This window comes from Anabas testudineus, chromosome 5, assembly GCF_900324465.2.
Source record: "Anabas testudineus chromosome 5, fAnaTes1.2, whole genome shotgun sequence".
Lineage (NCBI taxonomy): Eukaryota > Metazoa > Chordata > Actinopteri > Anabantiformes > Anabantidae > Anabas > Anabas testudineus.
In genome coordinates this window covers 24,823,228-24,837,388 of record NC_046614.1, presented here as the reverse complement: position 1 = coordinate 24,837,388, position 14,161 = coordinate 24,823,228, and the positions used below count along the sequence as shown (strand labels likewise).

General features: G+C 37.8%; 1 protein-coding gene across 1 annotated transcript in view; it reads left to right on the top strand.

Annotated features, from left to right (window-relative positions):
- Positions 1-14,161, top strand: part of dock3 (dedicator of cytokinesis 3) — a 137,529-nt gene that overhangs the window by 109,974 nt on the left and 13,394 nt on the right. Inside the window, exons 13-24 of the mRNA XM_026349175.1 lie at positions 127-274; positions 1,537-1,625; positions 2,656-2,781; positions 3,790-3,914; positions 10,899-11,061; positions 11,216-11,322; positions 11,556-11,727; positions 12,075-12,172; positions 12,336-12,419; positions 12,882-12,982; positions 13,140-13,221; positions 13,427-13,597. Coding sequence (XP_026204960.1) covers positions 127-274; positions 1,537-1,625; positions 2,656-2,781; positions 3,790-3,914; positions 10,899-11,061; positions 11,216-11,322; positions 11,556-11,727; positions 12,075-12,172; positions 12,336-12,419; positions 12,882-12,982; positions 13,140-13,221; positions 13,427-13,597 — 1,466 coding nt within the window. The remainder of the gene's footprint in view (positions 1-126; positions 275-1,536; positions 1,626-2,655; positions 2,782-3,789; positions 3,915-10,898; positions 11,062-11,215; positions 11,323-11,555; positions 11,728-12,074; positions 12,173-12,335; positions 12,420-12,881; positions 12,983-13,139; positions 13,222-13,426; positions 13,598-14,161) is intronic.

The window sequence follows — 14,161 nt, the reverse complement described above, 5'->3', positions numbered from 1 at the left end:
ACCTCGACGTGGAACCAGAAGTCGAACCAGTGACAACTGAGCTACATGTCCACTGTTAAAATGAACCCTGTCTGTGTTCAGTCTTTCTCCCGATGTGATGAAGTTCCCACACGTGTCCTGTTGCAGGTCGTATGCTGCTGAACGACAGTAAGAAGGGTCCCCCACACATTCAGTACCGCCGGCCGTACGGCTGTGCTGTCCTGGCCATGAGCGATGTGCTGCAGACCATCTCAGAGCTCAAAGAGGAGAAAGACTTTGTCCTTAAAGTCTACACGTAAGTGGCTGCACACAGATTCTCAACACACACAAACACACGTGACCTGATTTTTATTTTCTTTATTAAAGTCGTCAGTAACAAGCTGCTGCATCAACGACATAGAGTTTGTTTTATCAGTGGGTTCATATCACATTTTAATGTATTTAATTTGTTGTTGTCTATTGTTAGATTTCAGTGAAATGTTGCTGTTTTCTTTTGTAAAGTGTTGATTTCACAGACTGAAGCTCTGCTGATTAAAATACATTTGGATGATGTTTAACTCAGTCATGACTTGTTGAGGACAGAGCAGCAGGTTCCAGATCAAACAGAGGAGTTTTCATCCTTTACTTTCACCTCGTTAACTTCTGATCCTTCATTTCTCTCTTTCTCTCTGACACTGTGTTCTGTAAATGCTCCCGTATCAGCAGACACTAGATTGTTTTTCCACAGAGTAGTGTCTGCTGTCTCCTAATACCATTCTCCTCACACACACACACACACACACACACACACACACACACACACACACACACACACTCAGAGCTGATGCCATTTGAAGGAATCCCCTTCAGCTGAATCTTCTGATGATTTGCCTGCAGGGCCCCCACAGTGCTCCCAGTCACGACATGATGCAACACTGACTTGTGTGTGTGCATGTGTGACGCCTCACAGCAACCTTAGCTGAATTCCTGTGGATGCTTCGTGCTTCACGGGTGGTTACACGTCCTCTCCGTGAATCTCAGGCCTCCTGATGCTGATGTGACTAAAAACAGCCGTAGGACAGTTCAGCTCTTCATCTGCCAGAAACAGCTCAGTTCGAATTATCTGCTGCTTAAAAGTACTCAAATATTTGCTCATAAAATACTTATATATTCTATAATTATCTGTACACCATCAATTTATTGTTTCATCTGTAACGATGGAGCTGATTCTAACTCAATGGTAATAATAATAATTCTCAGTTTTGAATCATTGTTGTTATTTGATTTACTTTGTGTACAGATCAACACAGAGGTTGTACTGTACCTGAAAAATAACTAGTAACTATAGTTAACAAAACACATACACTGAAGTAAAAGTACAATTTTCGAAAGTGAAAGGTAGTGAAGTCGTAATAGCAAGTATAAATAGTATAAATAGCAAAAAAAACACTCAAGTGAAGTAGAAATACCTCAGAACTGTACTCATTAACAGTATATAAGTAAATATACTCATGAAAACATGAGTAAAAACTACTTTGTGCTTCATGAGACAGTTTGTTTTTGGATGTTTTTTTCCAGGTGTAACAATGAGAACGAATGGTACCAGATCCATGAGAACATCATCCGCAAGTCCAGCACCAAATACACTGCTCCCAGCACCAACTACGGTACGACTGTGTGTGTGTGTGTGTGTGTGTGTGTGTGTGTGTGTGTGTGTGTGTGTGTGTGTGTGTGTGTGTGTGTGTGTGATCAGGAATTTCAGTCTTTTTGTGGTTTAAATTCATTCATCCACGCGTCAGCAGCTGTTGCTGACAGAGACAGATCTTACTGAAAAGACTGGTTATAACATGTGTTTACTTCCTGGTAACGTGACATCATTCACCAACTCACACACTGTCTCTGCTTCATGTGTGTCTGCTCTGTGTTGTGTCTCTGTTTCTTCCACATTTAACTTCTAGAAAAGTCACCTTGCTACTTAACACAGAGGTTTGTTTTAGACACGTCCAGCAGCAGTGATTCTTATCATTGCATCAGTGAAGACGCTTTTATCCAAAGCAACTTACAAGTAGGGTACAAGGTTAGGCAGGGCAGCCTGAGCAGGTCTTGCCTAAGGACCCCTACTGGAGGTAGCTGGTTTTGAACCCAATCTCCCACATGGGAGGCGGGGATGTTACCACTACACTAACCAGCCGCACACTAAACACAAACACAAACTTCCCCGGAGCGACTCGTCCAGTTTGGAGAGCAGCAGCTGACAGATACATGTCATCACTTGTCATCATCTTAATTAGTGTCACTGTGGGGGAACTCAGCCTGCTGTGGCCTCATGTTAACGTCTGTGAACTCCTGTGACCCCACAAGTCGCAGTAGTTTATGTTCTTATCAAAGCAGCTGAGTGTTGAAATGAGTCTCTTGTTTGTTTCCAGGTGAAGGAAGGACTGTTATCCTGTAAAGACTTTCTGTAGGAACAATCGTATCCAGTAATATTTATTACGCACTAGTTTGATGATGAGGGATTGAGCTGCAGTTCTCAGCTAAAGAGCTCAGACACCACACTTCTAGTATTTAGTAGAGTTTGGGTCAGATTAACAAATCCTAAGTTATTCTCCTCCTTTGTTTTTTCCTACTCTCTCTCCACTCTTTTCTTTTTCTGCATGTCGATCCACTTCTCTCTGCTTCTGTTCCCCCCCCCTGCAGGTCTGATCATCTCCCTGCAGCTGCTGAGAGGAGACATGGAGCAGGTCCGCAGAGAGAACCCGCTCATTTTCAGCAGGGGTGTGGCCATCACACGAAAACTGGGCTTTCCTGATGTCATCATGCCAGGTGAGTCACATGTTCATCCACAGGTAACCGAGCACAAGATGAGAAGCACCACCAGTCGTCATTCATCCTGAAAACATGTGGAGACGGCTGTTGCAGGACTGTCTCTGTCTTTCTGTCTGTTCATGTGAAGGTGATATCTTTCAGGGGGGTGTTTACTATGAAATACTGCAAAAACTACTTTTCATTTTTTTATTATTTAGGTGTCTTGCAATTAAAAATCACACATTTACTTTTTAAATTAATACAAGTCAGTATGTTGTGACAGTTATTCTGTTTGTACTATAAAAGAGTAATAAAGATTTAGTTTTTATTCATGTAGGGCAGAAAAATGAGTTTGTTATTAGCTACCTGATTTAAATGTATTTTATCAAAATAGAATTCATTTAAATTCAGTCCAGTTTATTTCTATAGAACCAAATCACATTAAAAGTCATCTCAAGGGACTTTACAATGTGAGGTTTAGGACCTTAGTGAATATAAGTATAAGTAATACATAATAATACAATAAAAGCTCTCAGTAGTAAAACTGTCCTGATAAGTTTAGTTTATTTGGTAGAACCAGTGCCCCCCAACCCCACAGTTGGATGCTGGGCTCTGTTTGTGTGGAATACCCTCCAACATTTCAGGCTGCAGCTGCTCTTTCCCGCCTATCTCACTCACATACACACATTATCTATGCACATCACACACTCTGCCCTCTTGGCAGTGATGGAGCGAGTATTTAAAACTCCCATATCGATATATTAAGGTGACGCCTTCTCTATAAGGACAAACTGAAATGATAAATGAATCTGTGCATGTTAACACAGGTCGTTCATCTTGTGTATCCCACAGGGCTTCAGCTCTAAAGGTGTGTGAAGCACCTGGTGTGTTGTAAGGAACCCACAGTTTAAACTGTGTGTGTGTGTGTGTGTGTGTGTGGGGGGGGGGGGGGGGGGGGGGGGGGGACATAGAGACATTTCAGTCCTTTCATTGTCAGGTGAAATGTTTGTGTCCGTCTCGTCCCAGGTGACATCCGAAATGACCTGTACCTGACCCTGGAGCGAGGAGAGTTTGAGCGAGGAGGGAAGAGCGTTCAGAAAAACATCGAAGTCACAGTTTACGTGCTCTACGCAGACGGAGAAATACTCAAGGTGGGAACTCTTCCTAAAACATAAACTTCATACACTCATCCACACATACACACTTGACAGGTTTTTTATTTCTTTATTTTGTTTTAACATGTGTCTGTTACTAATACTACTGTCAACAGTACCTAGCCTACACACATACTTTATATATATACTTAGACTCGCATTTAATATATACCTTCTACTTAAAAACTCAGATACAACTAGAAAACACAGAAAACAGCTTGTTTGGCCTAAAGTGACAAATCCTGAGTGTGGCCTCTGCAGAGGAATATGGAGATCACCTGGCAGATGGATACCAAGTTGATCCCTTCAAAATCTGAGCAGACGCTTTTATTGTGGTTATAGCATTATAAACATGAAAACCAGTAATCCATGAGGGACAGGGCAGCAGCACGTTCTACAACATAAGTACACAGGTTTGCACTTTTCAAAGTCCAGAGAAAACAAAACATCTCAAGTCATCAGGCAGATCATCCTCGGGGAGGGGTCACAGTGTCCACAGTAGATTTTTAATATATGTTTTTCAAGAATAAAAAAGACTTTGGTCGAGTTTTACAAAAGCAAGTTGACCTGAGCATAACATGTTATTTCTGTCCTGTTTATATGAAATATAAATTATCTCCATTATTACTAAAATATAATTTTACAGTCTACAGTATCATGGGAATATTTTCAAGAATGGAATTATTTTATATCAGTAGAGCAGAAAAATCACTGTAAATCCTGGCACCAGGCAACGCGGCCTAAGACATAAAATATATGAGAGATGGTCGGCTGTTCCTTGTTGCTTGATATTTTGGCAGTGCAAACATTGTCTTCAGCAGAGAAGTATGAGGCACCACAGTCCACACGTTTCCTCTTCTCTTCCACCTGCTTCTGCACAGGTGCTTTTTTTATCTCAAGCAGTACCTTGCTAACATCTCCTCTCGAGGTCCTTTAACTTGATACGATTGCACTGAACCTGTAGGAAAAGATTAACATTCAAACATCCTTCACAGTGAAATAATACTATGGTTTTCATCAACACGTGGCCTTGTTAGTTTATTTTGCAGAGAAGCTTGTTAGTGTGAACTAGTTCCTGACGGTGGTGCTTCGTTGTTCACTTGGTTTGTACATTACACTAGTGTTTTGTGTGTTTGGTTATTTTGTCTCTGTCTTTTTCTACGTACCGTTCTGAATGTTCTCATTTATTTCTGAAACATGTCCATTCGTCTCCATCGGTCTCTGGCACTGGTTACAGATTTCTCTCATGGACACATGTTCTTCGTTCTGATGTTGGGTTTGAGTCTGTAGAAATGAAACTTTGTCTTTATATAAAATCTATATATAAAATTATCCACCACTGCCCAATACTATAATAATAATCTAATGGTATATTATATTTTTTTATATTTCCAGTAATAATACAGTTGTATACTTATATAGCATCAAATCCCAACTCTCAATGTAAAGTTTAAGATCAAACAGCACCAGTAGAAATGATTTAGAAAACAACAACAGCATCAGAAAGCTCTGTGTATACGTCCAACGCTGCACATTAGTGGATGATTACACTGACAGCAGCTCCTTGTTTAAACTCACCTCTCTTACACTTGATTCTGAAGAAGATCACAGTTGCAACAACTCCAATAAAAATCCCAAGTGAAACCATAGCAGCCCACACCAGGACGTCCCGACCATTAACTTGACCTGACGATTTGCAGTCTTCAAACATTTTCTCTGAAAAACATCAGAAAAGGGAAAAAGAACAATTCTGGTTTTTTTTTTTAAGATTCTCAGTCAAACAGGTCGTATCTAAAAAAAAACTGCTTCTCAGTATCAGCTAGACTTGTTCTAACTGCATATTAATATACAACCCTGTTTCTAAACAAAGATGGGACATGGTGTAAAATAATAATAAATAAATAATAAATAATGATTGATTAAACACAGTCACAGTAATAGTGACACAGTCATGTAATAATCAGTATGTTTAAATGGAGGAGAAGGTAAAACAGTAGGTTTTAATTATTCTATATAATCAGTCTGAACCGTGCTACCTGCTGTTTGATGAAACCAGAACAATTTACTGAACAGAGGAAGAGAAGCAAAAAGTGTTGATTAAACGAGTATGGATCCGATTCTAATCGTTTTTTGTGTCGATCCCCCTCCTATTCGAGCTCACCGTGCACGCTGTTCCTCTATAATAATAATAATAATAATAATAATAATAATAATAATAATTCTTACCGTGTTCAGCGGTGAATAATGTCCCCATGAACAAAACAAGAACGACCACGGCGGCCGATGACATAGTTAGAGGATGGAAACGAACCCAGACCCTGTGGACCGTCCTCTCTGCTAAGTTATCTCTACTTCGGTATCGACCTCCTTCCAGCTTCTTTACAGCAGCAGGATCAAGACTCGGACTCAGTCTGTGCGTTTGTTACTGATATTAAAAACAGTGGGTTTTACCCAGTGGGTAAAGTTCTACCCCCAAAACCTTACCCACTGGGTAAAACTTTACCCACTGGGGGTAAAACCTTACCCACTGGGGGTAAAACTTTACCGTGGTTAACCACGATAGGCTGTCTGATCGAAGCGGGGCAACAGTAACACTAAGACCGTAACCCACGCACTCTCACTCTGACTCAACCTGCTGATGCTCCGTCTGTTCACTTCCTGTTCACTTTTGGTTTCGCAGCTTTCTTTGTTTCTTTCGCTGTTGTTATTTGTTTTGTGTAGAAACACTGATTCTCAGAAACTTTAACTTTACAGTATTTAAACACTGATTCTCAGAAACTTTAACTTTACAGTATTTAAACACTGATTCTCAGAAACCTTAACTTTACAGTATTTAAACTCTGATTCTCAGAAACTTTAACTTTATAGTATTTAAACACTGATTCTCAGAAACTTTAACTTTACAGTATTTAAATAGTGATTCTCAGAAACTTTAACTTTACAGTATTTAAACACTGATTCTCTGAGACTTTAACTTTACAGTATTTAAACTCTGATTCTCAGAGACTTTAACTTTACAGTATTTAAACTCTGATTCTCTGAGACTTTAACTTTACAGTATTTAAACACTGATTCTCTGAGACTTTAACTTTACAGTATTTAAACACTAATTCTCAGAAACTTTAACTTTACAGTATTTAAACTCTGATTCTCAGAGACTTTAACTTTACAGTATTTAAACTCTGATTCTCAGAAACTTTAACTTTACAGTATTTAAACTCTGATTCTCAGAAACTTTAACTTTACAGTATTTAAACTCTGATTCTCAGAGACTTTAACTTTACAGTATTTAAACTCTGATTCTCTGAAACTTTAACTTTACAGTATTTAAACACAGATTCTCTGAGACTTTAACTTTACAGTATTTAAACTCTGATTCTCAGAAACTTTAACTTTACAGTATTTAAACACTGATTCTCTGAGACTTTAACTTTACAGTATTTAAACTCTGATTCTCAGAAACTTTAACTTTACAGTATTTAAACACTGATTCTCTGAGACTTTAACTTTACAGTATTTAAATACTGATTCTCTGAAACTTTAACTTTACAGTATTTAAACTCTGATTCTCAGAAACTTTAACTTTACAGTATTTAAACTCTGATTCTCAGAAACTTTAACTTTACAGTATTTAAACACTGATTCTCTGAGACTTTAACTTTACAGTATTTAAACTCTGATTCTCAGAAACTTTAACTTTACAGTATTTAAAACACTGTTTCTCTGAAACTTTAACTTTACAGTATTTAAACTCTGATTCTCTGAGACTTTAACTTTACAGTATTTAAACACTGATTCTCTGAGACTTTAACTTTACAGTATTTAAACACTGATTCTCAGAAACTTTAACTTTACAGTATTTAAACACTGATTCTCTGAGACTTTAACTTTACAGTATTAACACAGATTCTCTGAGACTTAACTTTACAGTATTTAAACTCTGATTCTCAGAAACTTTAACTTTACAGTATTTAAACTCTGATTCTCTGAGACTTTAACTTTACAGTATTTAAACACAGATTCTCTGAGACTTTAACTTTACAGTATTTAAACTCTGATTCTCTGAGACTTTAACTTTACAGTATTTAAACACTGATTCTCAGAAACTTTAACTTTACAGTATTTAAACTCTGATTCTCAGAAACTTTAACTTTACAGTATTTAAATACTGATTCTCTGAAACTTTAACTTTACAGTATTTAAACTCTGATTCTCAGAAACTTTAACTTTACAGTATTTAAACTCTGATTCTCAGAAACTTTAACTTTACAGTATTTAAATACTGATTCTCTGAAACTTTAACTTTACAGTATTTAAACTCTGATTCTCAGAAACTTTAACTTTACAGTATTTAAATACTGATTCTCTGAGACTTTAACTTTACAGTATTTAAACACTGATTCTCTGAGACTTTAACTTTACAGTATTTAAACTCTGATTCTCAGAAACTTTAACTTTACAGTATTTAAACACTGATTCTCTGAGACTTTAAACTTTACAGTATTTAAACACTGATTCTCTGAGACTTTAACTTTACAGTATTTAAACTCTGATTCTCAGAAACTTTAACTTTACAGTATTTAAATACTGATTCTCAGAAACTTTAACTTTACAGTATTTAAACTCTGATTCTCTGATACTTTAACTTTACAGTATTTAAACTCTGATTCTCAGAAACTTTAACTTTACAGTATTTAAACACTGATTCTCTGAGACTTTAACTTTACAGTATTTAAACTCTGATTCTCAGAAACTTTAACTTTACAGTATTTAAACACTGATTCTCAGAAACTTTAACTTTACAGTATTTAAACACTGATTCTCAGAAACTTTAACTTTACAGTATTTAAACACTGATTCTCAGAAACTTTAACTTACAGTATTTAAACACTGATTCTCAGAAACTTTAACTTTACAGTATTTAAACACTGATTCTCTGAGACTTTAACTTTACAGTATTTAAACACTGATTCTCTGAGACTTTAACTTACAGTATTTAAACTCTGATTCTCAGAAACTTTAACTTTACAGTATTTAAACACTGATTCTCTGAGACTTTAACTTTACAGTATTTAAACACTGATTCTCAGAAACTTTAACTTTACAGTATTTAAACACTGATTCTCTGAGACTTTAACTTTACAGTATTTAAACTCTGATTCTCAGAAACTTTAACTTTACAGTATTTAAACTCTGATTCTCAGAAACTTTAACTTTACAGTATTTAAATACTGATTCTCAGAAACTTTAACTTTACAGTATTTAAACTCTGATTCTCTGAGACTTTAACTTTACAGTATTTAAACACTGATTCTCTGAGACTTTAACTTTACAGTATTTAAACACTGATTCTCTGAGACTTTAACTTTACAGTATTTAAACTCTGATTCTCAGAAACTTTAACTTTACAGTATTTAAATACTGATTCTCAGAAACTTTAACTTTACAGTATTTAAACACTGATTCTCTGAGACTTTAACTTTACAGTATTTAAACTCTGATTCTCAGAAACTTTAACTTTACAGTATTTAAACACTGATTCTCAGAAACTTTAACTTTACAGTATTTAAACACTGATTCTCAGAAACTTTAACTTTACAGTATTTAAACACTGATTCTCAGAAACTTTAACTTTACAGTATTTAAACACTGATTCTCAGAAACTTTAACTTTACAGTATTTAAACACTGATTCTCTGAGACTTTAACTTTACAGTATTTAAACACTGATTCTCTGAGACTTTAACTTTACAGTATTTAAACTCTGATTCTCAGAAACTTTAACTTTACAGTATTTAAACACTGATTCTCTGAGACTTTAACTTTACAGTATTTAAACACTGATTCTCAGAAACTTTAACTTTACAGTATTTAAACACTGATTCTCTGAGACTTTAACTTTACAGTATTTAAACTCTGATTCTCAGAAACTTTAACTTTACAGTATTTAAACTCTGATTCTCAGAAACTTTAACTTTACAGTATTTAAATACTGATTCTCAGAAACTTTAACTTTACAGTATTTAAACTCTGATTCTCTGAGACTTTAACTTTACAGTATTTAAACACTGATTCTCAGAAACTTTAACTTTACAGTATTTAAACTCTGATTCTCAGAAACTTTAACTTTACAGTATTTAAATACTGATTCTCTGAAACTTTAACTTTACAGTATTTAAACTCTGATTCTCAGAAACTTTAACTTTACAGTATTTAAACTCTGATTCTCAGAAACTTTAACTTTACAGTATTTAAACACTGATTCTCTGAGACTTTAACTTTAACAGTATTTAAACTCTGATTCTCAGAAACTTAACTTTACAGTATTTAAATACTGATTCTCTGAGACTTTAACTTTACGTATTTAAATACTGATTCTCTGAAACTTTAACTTTACAGTATTTAAACTCTGATTCTCAGAAACTTTAACTTTACAGTATTTAAATACTGATTCTCTGAGACTTTAACTTTACAGTATTTAAACACTGATTCTCTGAGACTTTAACTTTACAGTATTTAAACTCTGATTCTCAGAAACTTTAACTTTACAGTATTTAAACACTGATTCTCTGAGACTTTAACTTTACAGTATTTAAACACTGATTCTCTGAGACTTTAACTTTACAGTATTTAAACTCTGATTCTCAGAAACTTTAACTTTACAGTATTTTAACACTGATTCTCAGAGACTTTAACTTTACAGTATTTAAACACAGAGCTGTGCAGCTGTCACGTCTCTGACTCTGAGTTAGTTAAAGCTCCCACAGATGTGAACCATCTGCAGCTTCACTCTTCTATGGATTCCTGACTTCAACAACTTTATTCTCCTGTGTTTCACTGTAAGTTCTGTATGTAGACATGTTTTAGTTCATGTTTAATTTAAATATGAAATATTCAGGACACTACAACCTTTAACTTGTTCACACACATTTCAACACTTCCTGTTTCCCCCCACCTCTCTGTCGTCTACCTCTCCCTGCAGGACTGCATCAGTCTGGGTTCAGGGGAGCCCAACATCCCAGAGCACCGCTCCTTCGTGCTTTATCACAACAACAGCCCTCGATGGAGTGAAGTCATTAAACTGCCGATTCCCATCGACCGTTTCAGAGGTTCTCACCTGCGCTTCGAGTTCAGACACTGTTCCAGTGAGTAACTGAATGTTTTCTTTAATCTGTGTGAAATACGTGTTTGACATCATTTGTTATCGCTGTCATTTTATTCATCTTAACCGTGGTGAGAGTAACGAGTGAATCAGTCCCTTTAAGTTGAGTTGAGTTGAGTTCTCTCGTCACGCTGCAGCGAAGGACAAAGGAGAGAAGAAGCTGTTTGGTTTTGCCTTCACTCCTCTGATGAGAGAGGATGGAACCACTCTTTCTGATGAGAGTCATGAACTCTACGTGTACAAGGTCGGACATTAGTCTCATTTTAATACTAATTACTTTAGAGTGAGGATTCAGTCTCCACAAATCCAAACTTCAGACTAGATAACTTAATAAAACTGCACATTCTACTTGACTTTTACCATATGACACCAAAAACCTTCCAGCCTGTGTTAGTTTTGATATTTGTTGTATTATTTCTTGATATTTTTCCTCTTTTGAATCTTCCGTCTCTCATCTTTTCTCCGTCCTGGCGTCAGTGTGATGAGAACACGACCTTCAGTAACCACGCCCTCTACCTGGGCCTGCCCTGCTGTAAAGAGGACTTCAACAGCTGTCCCAGCATCCCCTCCAGCCTCATCTTCCAGCGCAGCACCAAGGAGACTTTCTGGATCTCCACCCAGCTCTCCTCCACCAAACTCACTCAGAACGGTTCGCAGTGTTCATCTTGTTATCAGCAGTCGGGGGTCAGGGCTAAATTTAGTTATGTGATGGGATCTTAAAGTTGTTCACAGCAGAAATAATAAGAATTATAATAACACAAAGAATGTCTGTGGATTTTCCCTGAATGCCTTTTTTTTGTGTGTGAATCAAATATTACTTAGTTTTCTTCTACGTCAGATTTGTCTGTTCATATTCATCAATCATTTTTATGTCTGTTTTTGGACCCTGGTGTTGTTAATGAACTTTAAACGACCTGAGTACTAACTAATACTCGTACTAACATTTTACCACGTTGTTGTATTTTTCTGGTCTTTACCTGTGCTGCTGTTCTCCAGTCGACCTCCTGGCCCTGCTGAAGTGGAAGGCCCATCCAGATCGGGTCATGGACATTCTGGGCCGACTGCGACACGTCAGTGGAGAGGAAATCGTGAAGGTGAGGTTTAGTCAGATGTACATGTGCACGTTGCTGCGGTAAGATTCATATTTCTTACTTGTTAATAATAATAATAATCATATAAACCGTTCTCTGTCTCGTCTAATAAGAGCAAAATAATCCAAATACAAAGCAGAAGTAATGATCACTGTGTGTGTGACAGTTTCTCCAGGACATCCTCGACACCTTGTTCTCCATCTTGGACGACAACACTGACAAATACGGACCGCTGGTGTTTCAGTCATTGGTAAGAAAGAATCATACAGTTCTGTTTCATCGATCATAGAAAGACGTCTGCTCAAAGTCAGAGTCAGTCCAACAACAGATGTGACAGCGACAGGTTCAGTTCACTTCATGACGACTTATTGGAAATAAAAACAACAACATAATATTTCCTCTCTTTCTAAATCAAGCTTGTACACGTCTCTCCCTCTCTGTCTCTCTCTCTCTCTCTGTCTCTCTCTCTCTCTCTCTCTCTGTCTCTCTCTCTCTGTCTCTCTCTGTCTCTCTCTCTGTCTCTCTCTCTCTCTCTGTCTCTCTCTCTCTCTGTCTCTCTCTCTGTCTCTCTCTCTCTCTCTCTGTCTCTCTCTCTCTGTCTCTCTCTCTGTCTCTCTCTCTCTGTCTCTCTCTGTCTCTCTCTCTCTCTGTCTCTCTGTCTCTCTCTCTGTCTCTCTCTCTCTGTCTCTCTCTCTGTCTCCTTCTCTCTCAGGTTTTCATCATAAACTTACTCAGGGACAGTAAATATTACCACTTCCGCCCGGTCATGGACACCTACATCCAGAAGCACTTCGCTGGTGCGTTGGCCTACAAGTGAGTGTTTTACTCTGACACACTGAACACGCTCTGATACTCTCATTAAAACATGTTTGGTGTGTTGTGTGGACAAACGATCACATGATGCCACACGGCTCACGTGTCCTAATTAAACACCACAGGTTTAAACACAGTGGTAATCAATGTGTTTCAGGGAGCTGATCCGCTGTCTGAAGTGGTACATGGACCGGTCTGCAGAGGTGGTCCGACAGGACCACATACAGGAAGCTATGAGGGTGAGAACCAGTGACACCAGAGGTTTCTGATATTTTAGTTTTAAAACATGAGAGAACGGCCGAAAAAGAAGTTTGGATTTAAATTAGTTCATAAAAACTAAATACATCTCATTTAGTTTTTATGAACATTTATTTTCTTTATTTCTCTGTGATCCTGTCTTTTCCTGAGTTCCTCTAACAAACACAGACGTGCGTCTTCCCTCAGGCGCTGGAGTATCTCTTTAAGTTTATCGTCCAGTCCCGGATCCTTTACTCTCGGGCCACTTGTGGGATGGAGGAGGATCAGTTTCGCACCAGCATCCAGGAACTGTTTCAGTCGATCCGCTTCGTCCTCAGTCTGGACAGCCGCAACTCGGAGACCCTGATCTTCACACAGGTGAACACACGCATGAACACGCTAACAGGAACACGGACGCTTCATGGTATGTTTTCACAGCTGTTATGAATCAGCTGATGAGACTGATGTTTCTGTAGCTGCTCATCCCATAATAACAGGTAGATAGTTTAGTTTCCTTCTAGTTGCTTTAATCTGACTCTTATCTCCTTTATCTACTTCTTTCCTTTTTCCTCTGTCCTTTCCTTGCTTCCTTTCCTGAACTTTGCTTGTTGGGGTCCCTGTAATTCCTACTGCCCCTCTTTCCTCCACACCCATGCGCCACAGGGCTCCCAGCCTTGTCCAGGTACAAATCAGGCCCCAGGCCCTGGTTTTGGACCTGCTGCTCCATTAGCGTTAGCCCCTACTTCAATCCAAACCCAGCCCCCTGCCCCAGGACAGGTTCCCGGCAGCGGGTCAGTCAGCTGCACTCAGGCCTGGAGCTCCAATGCTCTGCGGCCGCCCCCACTGTCAGTAAGTAGACGTCTGGATGAAAAGCACAACCGTCCTGTTCCTTATGTGAACCCCAGAGTCTTAATTCACCTTTTCAGCTGTTTGTGACCTCTA